Source organism: Nematolebias whitei, chromosome 18 (assembly GCF_014905685.2).
Source record: "Nematolebias whitei isolate Nwh7 chromosome 18, NemWhi1, whole genome shotgun sequence".
Lineage (NCBI taxonomy): Eukaryota > Metazoa > Chordata > Actinopteri > Cyprinodontiformes > Rivulidae > Nematolebias > Nematolebias whitei.
The window spans coordinates 29,357,266-29,382,420 of NC_056515.1; the positions used below are offsets into that span (position 1 = coordinate 29,357,266).

At 38.5% G+C, this 25,155-nt stretch overlaps 3 protein-coding genes across 3 annotated transcripts in view; 1 reads left to right on the forward strand and 2 right to left on the reverse strand.

Moving 5' to 3' along the window:
* Nucleotides 1-3,186, forward strand: part of LOC119424379 (lysine-specific demethylase 2B) — a 29,525-nt gene extending 26,339 nt beyond the window's left edge. Inside the window, exons 20-21 of the mRNA XM_037691844.1 lie at nt 916-1,134; nt 2,853-3,186. Coding sequence (XP_037547772.1) covers nt 916-1,134; nt 2,853-3,034 — 401 coding nt within the window. The 3' untranslated portion in view covers nt 3,035-3,186. The remainder of the gene's footprint in view (nt 1-915; nt 1,135-2,852) is intronic.
* Nucleotides 1-25,155, reverse strand: part of tmem120b (transmembrane protein 120B) — a 123,105-nt gene that overhangs the window by 37,259 nt on the left and 60,691 nt on the right. The window lies entirely within an intron of this gene.
* Nucleotides 8,620-25,155, reverse strand: part of rnf34b (ring finger protein 34b) — a 29,929-nt gene continuing 13,393 nt past the window's right edge. Inside the window, exons 2-8 of the mRNA XM_037691845.1 lie at nt 19,090-19,308; nt 15,573-16,031; nt 11,751-11,813; nt 11,444-11,645; nt 11,334-11,357; nt 9,859-9,900; nt 8,620-8,893 (exon numbers count right to left, since the gene is read on the reverse strand). Coding sequence (XP_037547773.1) covers nt 8,709-8,893; nt 9,859-9,900; nt 11,334-11,357; nt 11,444-11,645; nt 11,751-11,813; nt 15,573-16,031; nt 19,090-19,308 — 1,194 coding nt within the window. The 3' untranslated portion in view covers nt 8,620-8,708. The remainder of the gene's footprint in view (nt 8,894-9,858; nt 9,901-11,333; nt 11,358-11,443; nt 11,646-11,750; nt 11,814-15,572; nt 16,032-19,089; nt 19,309-25,155) is intronic.

A 25,155-nucleotide genomic window follows, 5' to 3' on the forward strand; every position in this document is an offset into this window, starting at 1 on the left:
CAGCATAGTCCCAATTAGCAGAGTGGTTCTCTTAGCAACATGGTCCCATTAGCAGCATAGTCCCAATTAGCAGAGTAGTTCTCTTAGCAGCGTGGTACTGTTAGCAGCGTGGTACTGTTATCAGCGTGGTACTGTTAGCAGCATGGTACTGTTAGCAGCGTGGTACTGTTAGCAGCTTGGTACTGTTAGCAGCATGTTTCTGTTTGCAGCCTAGTCCCAATTAGCAGAGTGGTTCTCTTAGCAACATGGTACTGTTTGCAGCATGGTACTGTTAGCAGCATGGTACTGTTAGCAGCATGGTACTGTTAGCAGTATGGTTCTGTTAGCAGCCTAGTCCCAATTAGCAGAGTGGTTCTCTTAACAACATAGTCCCGTTAGCAGCATGATACTGTTAGCAGGTCCTGTTAGCAGCAGGATGATGATGACGACCTCACCAACTACCCACCCAGACTGCCCTACAGAACCGGGTCTGTCAGATGCAGAACATCCAAGGTTTCCCTGCAGAACTGAACTGGTCTGTAGAGTTCAGTCCATGTAGGCAGAACGAGGATCAAGGAGACGACGCCATGACGGGCCGGAGCCTGAGCCCAAGGCTGGAAGGAGGCCGGGAACTGAACCACGATAGCCACACAGCAACACACACAACTCCAAAATTGCGTTGCAGTCATGCCCGTACCGTGGGTGTACAGTGTAGGCACAAAAAAGTTGAAACAAAAGCAAAAGGAGCAAAAAAAAAAGTGAGTCGAAGCAGAGCTCCCGTCCATGCTGTCATTCAGACTTGTCGCTTGATAAATGATTGTGACCAAAGAGAAGATCCAATAAAACTCACATTCATTCTGAACATTTTAAAAAAATTTCAACGTTCAATTTTTATGATGCATTTGTGAAAGTGTCCTTTTTCTTTTGTTGTTGTAGGTCAGATGGACAACAGGAGCAAGCTGCGTAACGTGGAGGACCTGCGTCTGGCGGGGTTGGACATCACAGACACGTGTCTGCGCCTCATCATTCGCTATATGCCTCTGTTGTCTAAGCTGGACCTGAGTTACTGTAACCACGTCACGGATCAGTCCGTCAACATCCTGACCGCTGCGGGGACCACGACCCGAGACTCGCTCACTGATATCAACCTGTCAGGTACGGGTCAGTCGTAGTTGACTGTAAACCTCACTTTGTTAGACTTCTGTCACTGACTCACGTCCGAGTTTAAATGTTTAGTTGTGTATCAACACTGGTGTTTTTACATATTTTATCTTATTCTTCAGAGGCTGTGTGCTGTGACAGAATGACAAAATTACAAAAAGGCGCTTTGTTAATGTAATGTTTTGCAGCTTTATCACATACTCAAAGTCACCCTTTATTTCAGTTCCATAAGAGCAGAGGACCTTTGTGCAAATGTAAAAAAGAAAATGAATATTGCAACAATTTAGAAATTAGTTTTGTCCTATAATCTTAAAGAAATTGTGATTTTTTTTTTTTTTAAATACATTTTTCAGATTGTGCTTTTTTAATTTGATGCCAGCAATATTTGCAAGTGAGAGTTGAGAAATTAGCTTAAGTATAAAAAGAACATCTGATAAGAGTCAAATTCAACTTCATGAAATAACTCGAGGATTTAAAAAAAAAAAGGATATTTATATATAAAAAAAGGCCAAAACATTTGCGAAATAATGAATCGAATTCTGTAGAGACGCAAAATCTCTAAAAGTGTCTGTTGCAGGGATTCAGAATCTGTTATAACTAAACATGCAACAACAACAAAACTGTAATGTAGAAAACTGTTGTGTAGACTAATAAATGAAAACTGAGTCAAGTGATCTGAGCAGCAGAAACTTGTGAACTCAACTGTTTGGGTAAAGTTGACAAATATTACAATTACAGTAGTCCCTCGTTTATCGCAGGGGATCTGTACCCTGAAGCCCCGCCATAAGTGAAAAGCCACGGAGTAGGAATAGTAGTACAAGTAGAAGTTTATTTTAGTATTTTAAACCCTTCCTTCACTCTTGCAATATTCTAAACAATGCTTCTAAACTCCAAACGCTCTAAAAGAGCACAGAATGTCACGATTTCAGCTCTCTGCCTCCGCTGCTCTCAGCCACCTGCAGATGTTCTTGTCTACGCCCACTTTTTCCTCTCGTCACGATCAGCTGATCAGCTGCAGCAGGAAGCTTATCCTGCAGTAAGGGTTGCACCAAGGTACAGGAGGTGCTAAATATTTCAAAATAATTTATTTTAAATAAAAATTCCATGCTGATCGTGCGGCTCATCCATCAATCAGCCAGTTGTGCGTCATGTCCACTCTTATTTTGAAAAACCGCGATAGAGCGAGTCCGCGATAAACGAATCGCGAAGTAGCGAGGGACTACTGTATGCCAATTAAATAAGACTAGTGACCACAACAGGAATATTATTGTTGCTCATAATGATTATGACAAAACAAAACAAAGCTATTAAAAAACATTTTTTAAATTTAATTTGGTCTCAGTTCATTTAAAGACCTCAAACTTGATATTTTGCGACTCATGGTGGCGTCTCGACCTCCACTTTGAGGACCAATGCTTTAATTAATATGACATCTTTAACACAAATTTATGATGGCAACACTGATGCTGGATATATAATATTTGGAGCAGGAGAATCAGAAATGTCTTTGGGACATTTTTTCAAATGGTCCGCCTGTCTGGAGGTCACACCCTCCGAAACATTCAACAGAACCTGAAAGAAACCCAATCCACAAACGCTTCTAGTTATCGAGCTTTCAGATTTATTTATCCGATTAATCCACCCTCAATTATTTTCATGCAAACCTGTCGGCGCCGTTTAATTCCTCTCCAACTCATTTCCTCCTCTTTCAGTCTGCAACCGGGTCACCGACCAGTCGCTGACCTATTTCAAACGCTGTGGAAGCATCTGCCACATCGACCTGCGGTACTGCAAACAGGTGACCAAGGAGGGATGCGAGCAGTTCGTGGCAGAAATGTCCGTCAGCGTTCAGTTCGAACTGATCGAAGACAAACTGCTGCAGAGAATCAGCTAGGGACCAGAAACTACTGTCCACATGGAGGCAGCAGACACTAAGACGACAAATGTCCCCGAGGAACTGAACGACTGCAAATCCAGAATGTAAAAATGAAAAATCTTGTCGAGAGCTGGTAATATTCCCCCAAATGTTGTGCTGTTGCACCAGTTTTATACGTTATTTATTCCTAAACAGTTTATGTATGATATCCCACCTGTTTTTTGGTGTTTATATACTATTTTCCGTTCTACTGCAAACTTTATTGCATTCTAGATGAATATTTTTGTATCAAAGTGTTTCATACATTTCTGTGCAGTATAAAATGCACTGATGTACAGTATCGTGAAGCCAAGATTGATATAATTTGCAAAAGTTTACTTGCGTTGCAAACAGTTGGTAACTTTTTGTGTCTGTTTTTTATATTTAAATATACGTGCCTAAGCTGTTTTTTTTTTTTTAAGAGTCAAAGGTACAGTATATTTACATTTCCATAGTATTATTATAACATGTTTGGATGAGAAATGCTGTGTATGTAGTTAAAAGACCTTAAAAAGTTCTTTGCACTCATACGGTAAATACAAATACATGAATGTACTTCCACATACACTCCAATGTACAGCGTATAAAGCGTATTTTTTCACCACTAAAAGTTTCTGCTATATTTACAAAGTAATTTTACTAACTGCTCGTGTCCCTGCCGTCTCTTTAGCGGCGCTTTGTGGACGGAGGCGTTTAAAGCTCTGCATGCGGCCACAAAATGTTTACATTTGCAGTTTACCATTTAAATTATCTGTTTAATCCTTTATGGAGCTCCATGTTACGTAAGGTGCCGTGCAGAAATGTGCAAAAAATAATAATAATTAGCAAAGCCAAAAAATAAGCTATTTTATTGTACGAATCAATCAGTCAAGTTTATTATTATAAATAAATGAGCCAGCTTCTTCCTGTTTGTTGCAAAATGTTTAATTATTTTGTTTGTCAGTATTGTGGATTGTTTGCAGCTGCTGGATTTTTTATTTATTTTTTATTTATTTAAAACATCTCAATGACTAATATCTTCTGGAAAACTCACAACAGCCTAAAACATCGTTAAGGTTTAAAAACTTATTTAAACTATTTATTTAAAACTGGAGAAAAAAAATCTGTTTTTTGTTAAAAAGAGATAATACAGAGAAAAGGATAATCTTACCACGTAAGTGTGAAGTTTGTAACATTTTGTGCAAAATAAAGTTAAATTTTGATAACTTAAACTCAAAAATAATTTTTTTTTTTAAACACTGGTTAAGTTAATGTTTTAAAGAATTGTAACGAGTCATTCACAAATGGGAACATTTATTATTGGAACATGTTTTAAAACCTAATAATTCATTTCCAGAGCTACTTAAAAGGTTTTCATATTTCTCTATATTAAAAAAACAGATTTTAAACAAAGTTTTTAGTGTAAAGTCCATGTTTTACAGTTTAGTGGAAGAGTTTAAAAAGTCATATTTTTTATTAAAAGGCTGTTTTCACAGAGACTTAGAATATAACTTCAGCTCTATCTGTGCAAAATGTTCACGTGACACATCGAGGAACAACCTTTGAGATAATAAATTCATTTTTAACACTGAGCTCTGTGCGTTTCTTCATTTAAACGTTTTATCACTGCAAAAAAAAAAAAAAAGTGAATTGATAGAATTCCACCTTTTACTTAAAATAAAACTCCAGAATGAAGAGTTTGTCTTACTGCATTTTATTGAATCTCATAAATCATTTTCTCCTGTTAACCAAAATAAAAAGGTTCAACATTCAGAATATAAACATCTGATTATGCTCATGACGGCCTCCCGGTCCGATCGTACTGTAGCTGCCTGAGAACGACATCTTTGACGGACAGCAGCTGGAACAAAGTGACTCAGCTTCAAGTGTTTCTGACAGAAAGTGACCGTTTTTGGATCTGAAGCAGACGATAAAAAAAAAAAAAGAGAGACTCATCTGACCAAACCCAGCAAGAATACATTCTCAAACTGTTTTATTATTATAGTTACTGGAATACTAAATCACGTTTCTCCCAAGTGAATGGAAAAATAGATATATATTTTATCCATAAACAGATGCTACGTGTGAGATTCACTGAACAGCAACTGCAGTTTGTTTAAACAGGTAAAAAAACAAAACAACTTTTAGTGACATCTAATTTAACGGTTATGACACGAACGAGTTTTTAATTTATTTGCATAACAAGTTAAAGTACAACCTAAATTCTGAAAAAGTGGGGATGCTGTGTAAAATGATAAACACTAAATGCAACGATTTGCAAATTTCATAAACCCACATTTTATTCACAGTAGGTCATGATGAATATCAGACGACCAAACGAAGAAATGGTACTATAAAAAAAAAAGGTCATTTTTAATTTGATGGCACTTCACGCATTTCACTTTTCCACATTGATGGTGCAGGTGTGTAAGCTACCCATATCATGGGCAATAATGCACACCCATAGCATCAGAGAGGCAGGGTATTGAACAGTGTGCTGATTAAAGGTTAAATAGTCCCTTTCAGTGCTTGCTTTTGAGCTGGATCCTGCTGGAATAAGATCTGGAAACTTTTATTTTGACGGCATGCGTTCCGGTAACTGTTTGCTTGGATCCGGTAACTCACGCTTACCGTATTTTTCGGACTATAAAATCTTTAAATTTTTTTCCCAAAGTCAACAGTGAGCCTTATAATCCGGTGTGCCTTATGTATTAATTCTAATTATGCTGACTGACTTTGAACTGATTTTATGCGGTACACGGCGCTCAAAAATCTGTCAAAATGTTTTAGTTTCACTTATTTCGCCTTATAATCCGGTGCACCTTATAGTCCAAAAAATACAGTACTAATAATAAAGTTATGAACAAATATGACTGCCTTGAAATGAATCAAACTTATATTGGTTATTTAAACTGAAATTACATAAACACTCATTTTAAACACAACAGCCACTTACGAGAATACAAGCTGCCCCTTCAAGTAGCATTTCTGCGTCTACCCTTAAAAAAATCTCCACCCCTAAAAGAGTGGTGGGGGTGAGTGCCGAACGAACCAGGCAGTCAATATGGGCAGGAGCCCACAAGCGCCTGGGGGTTTCACACGTGGAGTCGGACAACAATGAGCAGGGACAGTGTCGGGCTTTGAACTGTCATGTAAGGTGCTTGACAGAAGCATAGTGTTTACAAATGTAGGTAAACAGATGTTTAATAACTCGCTAACGTACACCAAAATGCAGGAAATCGTATCTAGCGGTACTTTATTCTAGAGGAGCACTCCTAGACCCTCCCGGCATTGATCAGTTTACAAATTAAGCCCTGGTCCCTCTCCTCTTTAATATGGAGGATGCTGTGTTTGTGGTTTCCATAAAGGATTTCAAGTTTTGATTCGACAGTCCACAGAACAGTTTCCACTTTCTCCACTTGAAAAGAGCTTTGACCCTGATCAGCTGGCAGCATTCCTGGATGGTGGCTTCTTCTTTGTATGATAGAGCTTTGTTCATGGATGGCACACTGAGCTGTGTTTGCAATGACCTGTGGAAGTGTTTGTCTCCCTGCAGTGATTTCCAGAACAGAATCAGGATTGTTTTTCACGCAGCAGCTCTTGATGGTCTGAAGATCATGACCATCCAATACTTTCAGTCCTGTCTTTAGGTTTTTCCAGATTCTACTTTTAATTTTTCAGACTGGTGAACCTGTGCCCATCTTTACTTCTAACCGATTCAGACTCTCCAAAAAGCTCCTTCGTAATGAGCTGCCACCACTGAACTCATTAAAACACTTTTAAACGTTTCTTATTCATACCACTTACCTTTACAGCCTTTTGTTGCCCCCAGTCCAACTATTTTGATACGTTTCTGCCATCAAATCAAAATGAGCAGATTTCTTTTAATTTCTCATTTTAATCATTTGATGTTCTATATTGTGAATTAAGCGTGGGTTTGTAAGATTTGTAAGTCATTATTGTCTTTTTTTAACGTTTTACACGGCGTCCCAACTTTTTGGGAACTGGGGCCGTGAAACGCGTCCCCCGCTGCCTCTTTCTGTGCGAGGAATATTTCGAGGGATGTCTCAACAGCAAAACAAAAACTACACTGATGTCCCTCAAAGAAGAAGAAATAGCACCTGTTTCCTACCTTACAACTAAATCAAACCCAGTGACAGTGAAACGCGATTAAGAAAGCTGCAAAAAAACCCAAAAAAAACAACAACACCTTGTTGTAGATGGATTTGGTTTCACACAAGAACAGGAATGTGTATCAGCAGAAATGTGAAAATCAGTCAAAGCTCAGTTTTTTTTATGAATCACCTTAAATTAAAAACAAATAAGAAAACAAGTTTGCTGGTTATGAGATGCATATTGTGAGATTTAAACCAAATATCTGCTGAAGGCATGTTGTTTGGCACCCGACACGCTCCTCTGTGTGTGTGTGTGAGAAGAGATGACTCAGCGCATGTCGTGCTCTGACTGACAAATAGACATTTTTCTAAAAACACATATTCTCTGATATTGCACATCCTAAAGAACACTGAGGGAGATGACACAGTGTCATGTGGCAGGACTGTGTAAACCATATCGACTAACCCTGGGATCTCGCTGTGCAAAAGTTTTAAACCACCCCCTCGTTGCTTTTACAGCTTACTATCAGGAACCAGACTATGATTTTTATCACCCACTGCTGAAAAGTAAGATGACGTGTATGCCTTTGTCTTCATATGCTCAACTGTCTGTTAGCAAAATGAAACGCTCAGAAGATAAGTACATTTCCCGCAGAGGCAATCAGATTGATTACCTGCTCAAAAAAATAGCAATTTGATGTTTTTTTTTAACTGTTCAGTGTCTATTTTTTTTAAATCTTTTCACATCTACTGGTTATTATTCACTTTTACTTTGTATTGTTCACTCTGTAAAAGACACAGAGTACTTTGCATTGTTCTTAATAAAAAAAAAAGACAATACATTTTTTAAATTCTTAATTCCTAGTTGACCCAATTCAGCTAATCAGCTTTAGTCATTACAAAAAATGGCTGTAATTCAGTGACTTTTACAAAAACAAAGCTAAAATGTGTGGTAGTGGCTGAGGTCATCATCAAACACTATATGCTGTTGAATGCGATTTGACCAAAATGGCAACAATTTTATAATTTTTCAGCAAAGTGATCTCAGTTTAAAGCTCTGGCATGAAAGGCGGTAGGCGATATTCCTTCAAGTAATGCTCGGCCTTCTTTTTAATGTGGAGTCACTGGTTCCAAAGACTATCTGAAGGTCTCTTTTTGCACTTTTCCCGCTTCATTCAATAATTTTCTGTCCAGATAAGGAAGCAGGGGTGGTTTAAAACTTTTGCACAGTGCCGTGCGTCGCCACCAACAACAAGCAGACCCTCTCCAAGTATCCACAAGACCGCCGCCACTTGTCTCTTGCGAGCTGGAGCCAAACGAAGAGCAGCGTACTGATGACTGTGTGCAGCCGATGGAGGTCCACTGACGGCGAGGTGGGTCCAGGGGGAGGAGGGGAGGGGGACAAACCTCTGTAGGCCACAGGCAACAGTCTGGTCGGAAAGACCGGGGAAGTTGCTCCCGCCTGCTGCAGCATGGGGCCCGGCGAGACGTCATGCACAGCAGTTCGTCCTCAGAGGGACACTGAGGGGGGGCCATGCGCACGCCCGAGGGCTGCCATTTTAGGACTTGAAGACATGCACGGCCCGCACCACGTACTGCCTGCAGATGGGACACTCGCTCATCCGCTTCCCACATTTGGTGCAGGTGACCATGTGACCACATTCCAGCAGCACGCAGTCGATGATGGCATCCATGCAGATGCGGCAGAGGTTTTCGTCCCCCACCAGCTGAGCTTTGACGCCATCTGTGGATGAAGATGTCCGTGAAGAGATTAAATTTGCTGTGGTAGTAGCTGAGAGTCATCTACGTCACATGCTCTGAACACTGATGTGCGATCTTTACATTTTTGGCATGCGAGGCAGCAGGTGAAAAAGCATTCCTTTAAAGAGTTATTCTGCTTGATTCTATTACAAGTAAGGATTTTGAAGCTTAGCATGTAGCTAACAAATTGTATTTGTAGCTAAATGTGGTGTTACTTTAAATCAGCTACAGACAATAATACATCCTGTCAACAGGTTTTCAGCTGGTGGCAATCTGCAGTTTTATTATCTAGATGTCACCCATAGCTACTCAAACTGTGATACAGTTTTCTCTGCATTTGGTTAAACTCTTGACATTTTTTTTAACATACGTGCACCTGACTGTTTTCCCAGTCCAATCAGTTGGAAGGACACGTGAATCCAATCTGTTAAATCATGTCAGGGCATTGACTTATGGGAGTCAGAAGACCGATCTGACCTAAATCTGGCTCCCTCTGCTTTTGTCTTAACTGGAGAAACAAAAACAAAAAGTCACTCAGCCTGCAGCCTTCCAGAGCAGCTGAATGCTAAGTGGGCTAATAAGATCCTCGAGCTCGTTTTTGTCAGCGAGGATGCTCGACAATGTAATTACACCTGACAGAGACGTGCTGCCACTGAAGGAAAAACGATGGCTCATCATCATGTAAAAACTTTAATGGAGCACATTAGTGACAGGATGAGAGGCTGAGACCCCCCCCCCCCCCCCCACACACACACACATATAAAGACACATAAGCGTATGTGGAGGCACTGAACCAGGCAGGAAAGTGACCATATTAACTAACACGATGTAAAGGATTGAATTATCATGAACAACTGAGTGCAGCATGCTTTTAATGTTCACTGGTGGTGGATGAATGCAGTGCACACCATGGAGGAAGAGGATGACTTTCTTTAAATAATATCTTACCTCCAACTCGACTGTTGCAAAGAGATGGAGGATATGCGACCACTTTAAAGATGAAAAGAAGCAGCAATAAAAAAGTGTTAGCGTAGAAAATAATGGATAACTGCAAAAACAATAGAAAATGAGAAAACTCTACAATATTTTTTGCATCAAATGTTTCCCTACATTAGAGCGCTGGCTGTGTTATTAGCTTATTTCAATATTTCAGTGATTATGTGAATGCTGAGTCAGCTTTTCCGTTTCCCTGCTTATAAATTCTTCTTCATCTTTTGCAGTCAAACTACTTCCACATACTTTAAGCTATTTTAACTATTTAACTATTAAAGTGTTCAGCTCAGCAGAGTAGTGTGTTTTGACTTTCATATTTTTATACTTGTCAAAATGATTTACTTTATCTAAAATACATTTTCAATAGAAATACATTGAGATTTCCTCAATTCCTTCACAATCAGTTTTTCCTCCCAAAATCTACTTCACTATGCTTGCTTGGTTTTTGTCATCTAGTGCTGCTTGTAGCTTTTAGCTACCATCTTGCCACTTTGAGCTTATTTTTATTGTTCTGCTACTTTTAGCTTTAAGCTACTGTTTAGCTTTTTGCTATAGTTTTCATACTTTTAGGTTTTGCTACTATTCTTCTGCTGGTGGCTTTGAGCTATCTGCCTTTTTTAGCTACTGTTTTGCTAAATTTAGCTACTTTTTGAGTATTCAGAAAAGTGCTATACAAATAAAATGTATTATCATCATCATCATCATCATCATCATCATCATCATCATCATCATCATCATCATCATCATTATTATTATTATTACTACTGATTAGCCTTTTTTAGATTTGCCATCCATTTTGTATAGTTAACCTACTTTTTGTTTCTTTAAACCAGGGGTTCCCAACTCTGGTCCTTGAGGAACACCATCCTGCATGTTTTAGTTGTTTCTCTACTCCGACACACCTGATTTGAATTAATAGGTAATTAACCAGCTTCTGCAGAACATGAGGAAGTAATTACTGAATCAGGTGTGTTGGAGCAGAGAAACAACTAAAACATGCAGGATGGTGTTCCTCAAGGACCAGGGTTGGGGACCACTGCTTTAAACTATTGTTTTGTTAGTTTTTGATACGTCATCTAATTTTATTTGTAGCAACTTTTAGCTTCTTCAAGCTACAATCGTGTTGGTTTTATCATATTTTCTGCTAATTTTAGTAGCAATTTAGGCAATTTTGTATCACTTAATAATTTTAGCTACTATTTTAGCTACTTATCTGCAGCTTCGGTTGCTGGTTTAAATGAACATTTTGCTGTTTTTAATTTCTAGCTACTTTTACCTTGTGTTCTGCTTATTTTAGGCCCTGTTTCACTCATTTTAGTCTCCATTCTGCTTCATTTAACTTTAGCAACTTGGTTTCATCTTCTTCAGCAAATTTTAGCTGTCAGCGCTCAGCGGTCACACTGTTTTACAGAAAAAATGTCTCGAGTTACCTGCAGTTATGCTCACATTTTCCACTATAAAAGAAGAATAAATTCATTTTAGTTACACGAAACATCAAACCCAATGTGAATCGTTTTTATCAAAAACAATCAAAGCTCACTGGATTTCCTGTTCTGTTCGTTTTCCCTGTAGAGTCGATGCACGCGCTCCAGCAGCTCCCACTTCTCGCAGCAGCCGGAGTAATTGACAAAGTTCCTGGCGAGAATCTCTTTAAGCTGTCGGACGGAGAGGTTCTCTATCGCCTCTTCATTGTCGAGATCAGACAGCGAGGCCCTGATCCTCCTCTGCGTTGCTGGGCTGACCTGCACAGGAGCACAGCTGTGATCACCCAACTCAGCAGAACGACTTTGTTCAGTCAGATAACCATCAGTCATCTCTGTGGATGTGAACAGAAACAAGCAGCACACCTCTAAGATGCTTTCAGCGGGCTCCAGGTTCAAAAGAGACGCTGTTGGGGTATCCTCGTGCTCCTGTGTGGCAGAAAAATCAAAAGTTAAATCTGTTTTCACTTGTTAAACCTTCAAAGCAATGCTGATTTTTAAAGTTTGTTTGTGACGTTGACAGCTCATAAAAGGCTCACAAGGCTCAAAAGGAATTATTGCTCAAATATAAAATTTCTGAGTACAGAGAGCAATATGTTGCAGTGGTCTGCCTCGTGCTCCTTTAAGAATCTCTGTTTAAAATATGTTTAGGTAATTTTTTACATCTGTTATAAAAAGTTTTCAAGACTTTTCCCCATGTTTATCTTTGTCTTCCTAAAGATGTTGCATCATGGAACTTATTTAAAGTAACTATTTACATCACTTTATCCCATAAATTTGTTTACTTTTTTATTCCTTTACGTCTTTAAACCTAAGATGTGTCTAAAACAAAATAACACAAGCTGCACTTTGATTATAGTTTGTAATATATTATTCATATTGTGTCACTTCAAGGGTTTTAGTTCAAAATTGGCTGCTCTTCTGTGGGGGGTACTGCAGGGCTCCATCCTCGGTCCTCTTCTCTTTTCTTTATAACTGGGATAGATGTATTCTATAATGTTAACCATTTAGTTCTTACCTTTACATATTTGGCTCTATGTATTTTGCTATGTCCTTTGCTTGTTTGTTTTTTACTGTACAGCACTTTGATTGGCCTTGTTGCTGTTTTTAAGTGCTTTATAAATAAAGCGGTATGGTATGGTATATTGTCAAACTACTTCTGACTATGAGTGCTGACTGAGCTCAGGAAAATAACTAATAGTAATAATTTTTGCTGGCTTCAAAGGAGAATAAAAGGAGCCACGTTAAAGTTCCAGACTCTGAATGTGATGCAAATCGGTATTCTCTCAGAGACTTGTGTACTTTTCTTCTTTTATCTGTTTGACAAAAAGCAGCCTGTAATATTTATAATGAAGGTTTCCACCTCGGTGCAATAAAACAAAACGTCTCTCTGTGCCTCAGCGGTCGTCTAATGAAGAGGTTTTAATAATGCATCCGTCAGCGTCACAAGGCCTGAGACCAGACCAGGCTCCTCAGAGATGCAGACCTGGAGCAGGAGTCACTGCTGAAGAATTTTCAGTTTCATTTTGTTCTGCTATCCTTCGAGCTTTGCACTTAGCCATGTTTCTACTCAAGTTTTATTTAGCTTTGCTCCATGTTTTATATTGAAACAGGGTTTTGTTTGGCTTGTTGTCTTTTTCAGCAGATTCCTTCAGCTTGTTGTTCTTTAGTTACTGTCATGTATTTGTTTCAGTTGATCTTCTGCTTCAGTTTATATTGATTTTCTGAATTAGTTTTATTTTTGCAACATTCAAGTAAGAAATAAAGTTTTTTTTCTGCTTGTGAACCACCACACAGCTCCCAGACTTCTTTAACTCTCCGACAGAACATTTTGACAATTTAACAACACTGCTAAGATTCACTAAACTAAAAACACCTTTATCTCCAGGAGAAACAACATCCAGCCAAGGTTGCTCTTCAGAAGACAGATGTATTTCCAAACAAAAAAAAAAAAAAAAACACTAAGGATTTTTTTGCCACGTGCAAAGCATTAATTAGATCTGTGAAAATAAGATCTGGACAACATATTTTTAATCGCTTCTTGAAATAAAATAGACTAAGCTTCCCTTGGAGTGCACATCACCCGCCACCTTTCGTGCCAGAGCTGGAGATCAGGATCATCTCATGTCGAGAAATGATGAAGCTAAAGCCGTTTTTGGCAGCAACTCTTACCTCACTTCAGGAGTTTTACATCAAAACAGTAAAAACGAATGTCATGTGCAATTTTACGCAATAACTGCAAAATTAATTTGTGCTCTGAGTTTGTGTTAAGAATGACTCTCAGCTACTACCATGCAAAAAGTTTGCTCAGTATCTGTAAAATTGACTACAAAAAGCCAAAATGGCTACAATTCAAAGCTACTTTGCTGTAGAGGTTGTTTTAAACTGGGATGGTTCTAAATTAATCAGATCTATTAATTATTTTCTGAAAGCTTCCTTGAAATTTGTCCAGTGGTTAGTAAAATATTTTGCTAACAGACAAACTCACACACAGACATGGGGCTAAATATGGTTGTCTGCCTTTAACTTTTTGGCAACAATGTTTAATTCTTTTTGCACAAACACATTCAGTTACGGCTGGTTTCAGATTTTAATTGAATAATTTACTTTAAATCTAAAATCAGTTTTTTTTTTTTTTGCATTTGGTTTTATTGTCTTCATAAACAAGATCAAGTCATAAAGTGCCAAAATATGTCAGTCTGCTCAATATTTATTATATATTTGGTTGCCATAATAAGTAAAAACATCCAATCATTTTAAATGTTAAAAATAATAAAAGTTCACAGAAAAATAATGTTGCATGCTGTGATGTGGTGTTTATTTACCCTGGCACTGTGGGAAGTTTTATTTTTTTATTTATTTATTTTTCATCCATTACATAATAGAATCAGCGGCCGACGTAACAAACACAAAGTTAAAGAGCTTTAGCTGCTCTGACGGCTCCGAGATGAAACACAAACACAGCTGTTTCCAGATGTCACGTGGACGCTGACCGCTGAGAATTCACTGAAGCGCAGAGGATTTTCAGGATTCATTCATAACATCCAGGAGCAGAACACAACATAGAAACCTACAATCCCAAGTCTGGAAAAGTTGGGATGTTGTGTAAAATGTAAATGAAAACAAAGTGTAGTGATCTGCAGATCCCTTAAAATCATATTCACAATGGAACATAACATAAAGGTCTAAATTAAGAAACGTTATGCACCCCCATACCATCAGAGAGGCAGATTTTTTTCTTTATAGGTGCTGATAACAGGGTCCCTCTCCTCTTTATTATAGAAGATGAGGCCTATGAGGTTTGCAAACACAATTTGACAGTCTGATTAAGCTGATCAGTTTTTTAAATTTTAAGTGGCCTTTGTCTCACAGAAGACAGTCGCGTCTCTGGATGGTGTTCATATATGGTTTCTTCTTTGTATGATGGAGCTTTAACTTGGATTTGTGGATGGTTCAGTGAACTGTGTTCACAGACACTGAGTTGTGACAGGGTTTCTGAGCCCGTGCAGTGATGTTCATGACAGAATGAGACCCGTTTTTAACGCAACGCCGCCTGAAGTCCTGAACATAACGAGCATCCATCATTAACTTTGTGCTCAGAGATTTCTTTGGATTCTAGAAATCTTTTGATAATATTATGAACTGCAGATGATGAGATATTCAAAACTTTTGTAATTTTCCGTTCAGGAACATTTCTCTACTATTTATAGATAGTTTTTCACGGACTGGTGAACCATCTTTACTTCTAAGAGATTCAGCCTTTCTAAAAATATCCCGTTTGTTTACTGACTTGTTGCAGCTATTTACTTTAGAGCTTTTTGTTGCACCTTTCCCCATTTCTATTGCTGCCATAAAATTAAAATTAATAAAAACAAATTTTTTTGCCAGAGTATTTGAGATGTTTATTTTAGTGTAAATAAAATATGGATTTATATGCATTGCATATCATTACATTGTGATTTATTTACGTTCAACACATCGTCCCAACGTTCATGGAATATGGGTTGTGTTTCCACAAGAGGACGGATGTTTGTCTGACTTCAAACAGCCTCTGTGAATCTTGTAAATATGTTTGTTACACCTCAGAAATTAATGATTTTTGGACAGAATGAGGCCAGATGTGAAGGAAGTGCAGCGTGTGTTAATCAGGGAGTGATGTTTTCGTGTGTGGTGGGGTGGAGCACAAACCTGGCTGGTGGTCCCTGAACTGTCACTGAGCGCGTCTCCCTGAGAGGCGGACAGGACCGACTGCTCAGAGGTGGAGCGCGTCGCCGACGGGGGAGACGCTGCACGCGAGTGGGGGAGCGAGTGCAGACTGTCTGTGTCGTCGTCTTCATCTTCATCCTCTTTCTCCTCCTCCTCCTCTTCCTCTTCGTCCTCATCCTCCTCCATCACAGGCGTCGAGGTCTCCCGTGCCCCCTGATGGCAGAGCACCAGGTCCACCAGGTCCTCCTTCTCCCTGCACATGTCTGTGGGGATGTTGCGCAGCAGCAGGTACTGGCGCAGGTCCTTGACTCGGAGCCGCATGAGGCGAGGCCGCTGGAAGGCCGTGCCCCGCAGCAGGTGGCAGGTCGTGCAGCAGCGCAGGTTTTCTTGCAGCACGGAGCAAAGAGCGCAGAAACTCTTCTTACAGTCACAGCAGATGTGCTGCAGAATAGAGGAGCAAGGCTTACAGATGCACACGATCAACCGGTTTTCTTCTGAATGAAGCAACCAGATTTGTCCTCGAGTTTATTTTTCATCTGTTTTTTTTTTTAAACAAGGCTCTGATGTGTAACTCAGTGTAACAAACTGTTTGTTGTTCGTGTTACTTTGATGAATAAATGAACCAGCTGCAGGTTTATCTGATGGAAGTGCTGACAAATAGAGCAAAGGAGCTTTACGGCTGCTTTAATGGATGAAACAAAAATGAACTGTGACATAATTTTAGATTGGATGGATATTTCTTTAGAGTCAGATCTCTTTAAATATGTATCATGACTGCTATAAAAAGGGGATTAGGAGTCAATTTATGGAAGACAAAAGCTGCCAAAATAATTAAAAAAATTTAAAGGAAGTGTGAAAATGTTTAAAAAAGATACTATAATAATAATTAAAAAAGTGTTTACTAGTTTATCTCCATCTATTATTTAATAGCATTTTTTGCTTTTTTCTCCTACATTTTATTATTCTCACGATTCTTTACCCTTTCAGAAAAGCATTTTTTAAAATTCAAATATGTAATAAAAAAAATCATTTCTGTAATTCATTATTGTATTGTCTCAAAATGTTTTATCACCATTCATTTTTTTAAATAATTTTTAATTTTTTTGTCTTTGTCCTTGATGTAGCAAAGTCAGTGATTTTCTTTTCTGGTCACGCGGATGTTTCTATGTCGTGCTCCTTTATTTCTGTGCATCTTTCTGCTTTGCTAAACCTAAATAAAGAAGAAAGGCTTTAGGAGCCAACACACAAAAATCTGCACAATAGAGCAACAAAACTTGACTTTTGGAAGGAGGTCAAAAACGAACAAGTTTAAATACACCTAATACACAAACTGACAGAAGCTCAAAAAGTTTAATGCAGCAACTTCTACCATTTTGTAGGAAGTAGTGTTGGATTTTGAGCTTATAACAAATATGAAACTTTTCAAGTCTGAATTTCACTTTGGGTGGTGTTCTAGCTCAATTTTCTGAATTGGAGCTCAGAAACGTCCAAAAACAAACAAAACACAGCAAAGGACTCTGCTAGCTGCTAGCGCTATTTTTTTTTTTTTGGGCACTTTCAGCACTTGAACACATCGATACACTTTACGCAAATTGTTAATTACGATGAGACACATGCTGTCAGAGTCCATTAAATAAACAAGCTAATTGTTTAAGTAGCACAACAGTGCATTTTGCATACAGAAGCATAAAAGGGAGATACAGTTTAGGGCAATAAAATGGGAAAAATACAAAGAAACACAACAGAGAAGTAAATTCTGATCAATATTCAAATTTATGTATAAATTTACTGTGTAATCTCTCGTTTCAGCTCTCCATCACCTGCCTGTGTGCGAAACAGACATCTATGTAAGACGGCAACAAAAAAGACCAACTTTAAACCGGTCATTTCCAGAACAGAGCAAAGAAAAGCTCCAGTAGCTCCCGGTGATATTTGACATTTAACAGGTTTAACACTGATGCAGAGCGACGGAGTCAAACGACACTTCAAATGGACAGAAAAACAGGTCAGACACGGTGGTGAACATTTTCTTATCTCTCGAGCACAACTGGCTCCACATCCACCACGAGCACATTTTCCAGCTCAACAGACGCTTTTCTTCAATCAGCTGTTAATCCCTCTGGCAGGACTTTTTTTTTAATATACTGCAAAGATATTCAAACAGGAGTCGACCCGCTGTCAGAAAAGGCAACTAGTGTGTGGAGGATGAAAGCATGATCTTTAGTTGTGAGGAAGCAGAGTTTGTATCAGCTGTCAGGCTGGAAGACAGATGTGTTCAGGCAAAAAAAAAAACTCTGAGCTGGGCAGAGATCCTGGAAATGTCTGAACTACTGTGTTACTACAAGGCAACATGTAAATCAAACATAACTTAGAAATTAGGTAAGTATCAGATTGTTTCTCAGACATAACTCAAAGTTTCTGCTCTCAAATATGAAAGAAAATTAGATCCAGGTATTAACAAATTAAAAAAACAGGAAAAATCTAACTAAACCAGAGGTACGCTGATGTGTCTCGTAGCTGAGGGAGTTGAATAGTGAATGTTTGTAGTTTTCAAGATGTTTCTGTTCTGGAACTGCACAAAGAATACAAGTAAACCTTAATGTTTTTGGTGCAAGATATTCAAGTGTATAGGAGTTACATTGTGTAGAACAGAAGTAGTTTTTTCCTGCCCAAGGTGGTGCAGTGTGATGGATCCTGGCAAATGGAGGGAGCAATTTGATCCACCACCATGTGTAATGGTGGAGTCAGGGGGTGGCCAATGGTGGCCTTGGTCACCATAGATTATTTTTCAGCCTCCTCACTGGCCACCCCAATCATTTGAGAAGACTACACTTTTAAGCAATATAAAAACTAGAAAACATAGTTTCCTCAAGTGATGGGGTGGCCGGTTTAAATCTATATGGTGGTGGCCATCTTGGATTTTGATGTGGCAACCCAGTTTTTGAAAGGAAACTTTCATATGCCTTGATGCAGGCACACAGCAAAATAGTAGTTGGTACCTCAGTTTTCAAGTTATCACGCTCAAAACATTCATGAACGGACCGAAAGGGGGAATTTCCAATTCCCCCTTTTTTGCTCCGCATCATGGGACAGTTACAAAGAGCACGCATGTGCAATACTGTATTTTAATTCCGGTTGTGCTTACTGACCTCAAACTGATTTTATGTATTATTGTGAATGAGTTGAATAAAGTTTGACTTATCTGACTGTTTTGTTTCACTTAATGCGCCTTATGTATGAAAACAGACCCGTTCATTGATATTGCGCCTTATAGTCCGAAAAATACGGTACATATGTAATTGCATTTTAAGACCACACCTGTTTGGAGAAAATGATTGTAATATGAAAAGGATATACCAGAATAAATTTTAAAATATTTTAAGATTAGACGATTATTTTAAATATTAAATTGTGTAGCTCAAGTATCTTTGGCCCCGTCAAAGCTTCTAAACTTCAGAGAAACCCACTTATTGTTAGTTGGCTTTAGTCACTGTCTAACCTTGCGTCTGAAGACAGAAAAGGCCAGTCCGCAAGCTTTGCACAGCTGCCCGGCACTCCCTGAGCTGGTGGGGGGGTAGGTGGAGTACCCTGTGCTTGGGGCGAAGCGGAAGGGCCCCGCTCCAGCTCCGAAGCCCGGCTGCTGCGCTCGCACCGTCCCCGTGCCCATCACCTCGTTCAGCAGCCCGCAGCATGACGCCCACATGGACGAGGCCCCCGCCTGCGGAGGACAAACACATTCAAAAACTCAAAGCAACTCTGAATACAAAACTTTATCCGCCGTTTCATGGAAAATCTCCAACATAGTCAATTGCAGACACAAATGAAAGACATGTTGATTAATTTTTATGAGTTTCATTCAAATCATTCCAGTGTTTCGGGGGATATTTCTGCTACACAAACTGAGGGGGATCTGATATTTAAAGGCAAAGTTTTAAACACAAATCTCACTCAGGTAGCAATTGGGGTGTGTGTTGGGGGTAAATCTCAGCTACTATCACATAAAATTTTATTTCATTGTCTGTAAAATTAGTTGTTAGAGCCATTTCTGTGTTTAGCAGTGGTGGCCATCTTGAATAGGCTACCGACCTGGAGAGCGTTCTCTGCACCCGCGTCACCGTGTGGCACGGCAGCTGCACTGCTGCTGAGAGGATGTCTCTGCAGAGGGTGGTTAATTCTGCACAGAAGACTGTGGGGAGCACTCTTCCCACCACCTCGGACCGCTACACTTCACGATGCAAGGGGAGGGCGCTCCGCATCATGAAGGACTCCACTCATCCTGCACACAGTCTGTTCAAGCCCCGCCCCTCAAGCAGGCAGCTGAGGAGCATTCAGAGCAAGACCCCTGCAGCTGTCAGACTGCTGAACTCGAGCTGCACTTCATTCAGCTTTTTTTTTTAAACTTTATTTATTTGTACTCTTTTGTATTTATTTATTTGTTAATTGTTAGGCTTCTTGATCTGGGTCTTGAGTCCGAATTTCATACCACAAACATGCAAATGTGAGCTGGTATGACAATAAAAAAATCCTTGAATGGGACAGACCCACTAAACTTTGCAAGGTGGCCAGCAGTATGGATTCCTTCAGGGCATGTTTGATTCATTCCTGAAAATATATATACTCAATTTCCAAAGTAACCAGAGGCCATTTTCTGTTGGTGGTATTGATTATGAGAGCGTGTATTTTATTTTGTGGGTATCATGTTTACCTGCTTTGGGACTGCAGATGGAAAATTGCCATTAGCTAAATATGGCACTCTGTCTCTTTATGAATGTAATGTTTTTATGCATGATCTTTACTAAATAACTTTGAATGAACAGTTTAATATAAACTAAAACATAAAAGTCATCTAAAGTATATTTTAATCATTATTAAGCTAGGTTAAGGGAAATATCAGATCCTGTTTTTCTGGATAGAAAAGATTAAAAGTCCAGGTTCAGTCTCCTGCTTTGCTCTGACAGCACGAAGACAAGGAGCAAAGATGCTGCGATGGGAGTCGCCACACTTTCTCAGAGCATACAGATGAGAGGAGGAGGAGGAGGAGGAGGAGGAGGAGAAATAAAAAAACACTTCTGTTGTTCTCTGGCCGGCAGAATCAATAGCTGACATGAGCCTAATGTAAAAGCCCTCTCTGTGGTTCCTCTCTGTGTGGAAAACAATGCAATTCACATGGAGCTGCCACGTCCCGTCTTAAAGGCAGCGCTCGTCTCTGACCCGTCACAAACATCCTGTGATCCGACCTCATCCATCTGCTTAAGGAATTATTATGTAATCTGTAGGAACAAGGCGCTGCTTGTAGAGGCCTGATGAGAAAGAGGAAGCTCTGTCTTTGCTGCAGGCAGAAGCACGGACAGCGTGTCTTCAAGGTACAAATTATTTAACATACACGTTAATAATTGTTGCTTAATTATTGACCAACCCTGAAAGACAAAGGTGGATGATAACATTTTTGCCTGCGTTTGATTGTCAACCCAAATCGAGATGGCTGCCAACAGACCTTTAAAAACACAAAAACGTCAATAACTGTTACCTATTATATTATGCTAATATTTGATGTGGTAGTAGCTGAGGATCATTCACAACACATACTCTGAGCTTGACATCATGTAATTACCCACAAAGTCATTGTTCGGACTTTAAAGGACCAACATAAACATTTCTCAACACAACAGGATCTACGTTTGAGACTTGGACATGAAAATAATGAAAACACGACTTTATGATACAATTAACAATTACTTAAAATCAGTGTTGGAAAAAGTACTCAAACACTGTATTTAAGTAAAAGTACAAATAAACAGACAAAAATGTACACTAGTAAAAGTAGAAGTACCACATTAATGTTTTTACTTAAGTAAAAGTAAATAAGTACTTGCTTTTAAAAATATGTATATTTTCTGTAATACATTAATAGTGTTGTGTCATTTTACTGAACAATGCTGCAGATAATACATGTTTTTATTGTGTTTACTCTGTGACACAGTTCACACCTGGACTTGTGATTCTGTGCATCAGAATTTCACGGATGACCTGCGGAGTTATATGCCATTAAGTAAAATAAGAAGAATGATTGTACCTTTGAAAGTTTTTATTTAACACAAAGCAAAATGTGTCATTTTAACTGCAGTAAACACATTTAAGTAAAAGTTGAAAAAAAGGAATATTAGACAGATCTAACAAAGGAATAGACTCTGATCATTTCAACTCCAGTTTGTCATCAACTCTAGTTAAAATACTGTCTGGTCAACCTTGTAATGGGTCAATAGTGAACGATATTTTAACTTCCTGACACCATTTTCAAAACTTGGACCTGAGTGTCGAGCCATTTAGAGACATCTCTTGTCTCCTAACATCCCATGAACTGACACATTTTAATGTTGAAGCAAGAATTTATTGTTCAAGTTCAGAAGAAATTGGTTTTCAAAGTTTTTTGAGTCCAGTCTGGCTCTTTTGGGAGAGAGAATCTGTCCAGCTGTACTGAATAGTCTTTCAATAATCTTTCAATAGTCTTTCAATAAGGCCATGGGTGGTGTGTATCTTCTGTCTGACTCTCCGTGGTGGAATCCATTTCTTGAAGGCAGGTTTAACGTTACCCGCCCACTTTGCAGTGATTAAATGAAACAACTCCCCTCTCACCATTGATTACTTTCAAACTAACAAACAAATCAAAAAAATGCAACAAGAATGTAACTTGTAACGCAACGCATTATAGAAATGTAGTGTAGTAGAAAGTACAGATGTAAAATTTAGTGGAGTAAAAGTTGAAAGTACCCATGTTTAACTCTACTTAAGCAAAGAACAAATACATGAAAAATGTACTTAAATGCAGTAACAAAGTACTTGTACTTAGTTACATCCCACCACTGCTTAAAATAAAAAAAAAAAGCAGCGTAGTGGCTTGAATAATCTAGATTAACAGTTCACTAAGTGAGCACAATTTTTAGTGGGATTTTATAGTTTCATGTATCTTTTTATTCCAGTATTTAGCAAATACTCCTGCAGCGCTCCGTCTGCATAATAACTCACATTACTCGCCGTTGGCATCAACGTGACCTCATGTTTTGCTGCTTAACTCTCTTCCTGGTTAGAAACGTCCTCCCTCATCTGGGATGGAAGCCACTAAAAATTAATATTTATCTCATTCTCCAGGAGGAGAATCCATTGTGGTCTGGCCATAAAAAAACAAGTTATTTTTGGCTTTTAGCCAGCAGCTTGATCCCCCCCCCCCTCCTTCACTTCCATTAGTGCACTGAAAGCTCTGCATGCAGGGAATTCAAAGCAAACAAGTGACAAATGCTTTCTACATGAGCGATACACCTCAGAACATTAAGCATTACCTCTGTGTTTCCAAAAATCACCTTAGGACACAATGATTGTCAGATTTTTGGCACATAATTGAGACATTCCTTAAAGGGCTGTTAGGATACAATTGGAATACTACAGCTTATGCACACACAGATGCATGCATAAATCTGTTGAGGGAGCAAAGCACCAAATACTGACAGAGAAGAAAAACAGAGAAGCCACAGGGGAGGAAAGCTGGATGCAGAGGTATCTGACCTCATAAAATCCACTTGTGAAGATCAAAATTCATAAACTACAAACAGCAACCTAAAACTGAACTAATTGGGTCACGCAGATCGTCTAGTTTCAGTAGGACTAAACCAAAACGAGCCAGACAACACGAGAGAGTCATCGCTGAAATAATTCAGCTGAGTTTTTACGAGGTTTTGTGGAAGTATGGACCTGTCTGGAGACCAGAATCAGATGGTTTTCAGTTTGACCTGCTCCACTACAAGATCATAAAATATTACTAGATGGCATTTTCTGTTGAAGGATCTGCTGCTTATATTTAGGGGCACAGCTGCTTCTTCAGTATAAGCTCAGTTTCCTTTGGGAGTGAGAATTCAACAATGCATCCAAAACTAATCTCAGTGAGAAGATGGAGATTCTACGTTTATGTTTTAAGAGTAAACTTGCACGGTTTAGACATCTGTCTAACATCTGTAGGACAGCGCCTTGGAGCATTTCACAGACTGGCCAGCAAATGACCCTATAGTGGCAGTCAATGTTTACAAAGTCCAGGTCAGGAGTATTATTGATAAAAAAACGGTTAAAGCTTCACAGATCACTCTTGGGAATCTGGATGCATCCAGAAAAAAGCCTCAATGATCATGGGCGTGGAGGAGAACTCTGCCCAGAGGTGTTGCATCATCACCACATAAAGAGGTCGCTGCAACAACTCTCGTCTTCTTTTCATTATTATTATAAAGTTTATTCATTTTTTAAAAACAAAAACACAATTTTACATACAATAAGAAACGCAGTCACAGATAAAATGAAAGGCGGCAGACAGAAGAAAAAAATATTAGATATATCTGCCCCTTTTTTCTAAAAACTTAATTCAAACAATAATAATCTTCAAATAACAAAAACAAAATAAAGAACTCCTTCTCGAGCAACAATTCATACAAATACACATTAAGCTATTTCATATTTTCTTAACAAACCAGCTTTGATCATTCTCTTAAACATACGCATTTTTGACATCACTCTCCAGATTATTCCATAATCTAATTCCTTGGATTGAAGTAGACCGTCCCTTCAAACTAGTTCGAAATTTAGGTTTCACAAATCTTTCTATCCCCTTAAGATTATAACAACTCTCTCTTTTAACAAAATTTAATTGGATATTTAAAGGTAATGTGTTATCATGAGCCCTATACATAACTGATAAAATATTATAATCTACCAAATCATGAAACTTCAATAACTTCAGGTTATAACATAAAGTACTTGATGAGTGACTGAAATGCTTAATATTCTTACAGCTATTTTCTGTAAAACAAAAACAGGATTTGTAATTGTTTTACACACCTTTCCCCCGAATATCAATATAATAGATTAACAATTATTGCGTTATACAACATATACAGAGTTTATCATTCAATAAGTCCCTTACTTTGTATAGTACTGCAATAGACTTAGCTATTTTTATTCTTACATCATTTATGTGATGTTTCCATGTCAGCTTTTCATCAATGATAACACCCAAAAACTTCACCTCACTAACTCTACAAACCTCAACACCCTCGACTCTAAATGGAACATCAACAGTTCTCTTTTTTTTTTTTTTTTACTTAATATCAGTTTTATCCAAGTTTAATGATAATTTATTAAGTTTAAACCAAGTTTGTATTTCTTCAGGATGGATTTGGAAATGTTGACAGCTTGTTAAAAATTTTCACACCAATGTAGGCTGAATGTACAAGAAGTATTGAAAAATTGGAATCGGACAAGACTTTCAATGCATTTCCATATTTTTATGGTTTAATCCTAATTTTAAAAAAGGGGTCCACACATAGCGCCTTTTTAAAAACTCTTTTAGGTTTTATAAAGTATTTACATTCACATTCACTCATTCATCCAGGGATCACAAATAAAACTAGACGTAAAGCTGTTTAATTAAGTTGACTGCGTTAGATCCTCAAACCTAAAAGAACACCAAGGAAATGGATTATCAGATTATCATTATAACTGCAGAGATTAAGATAGAAAGCTAAATCTT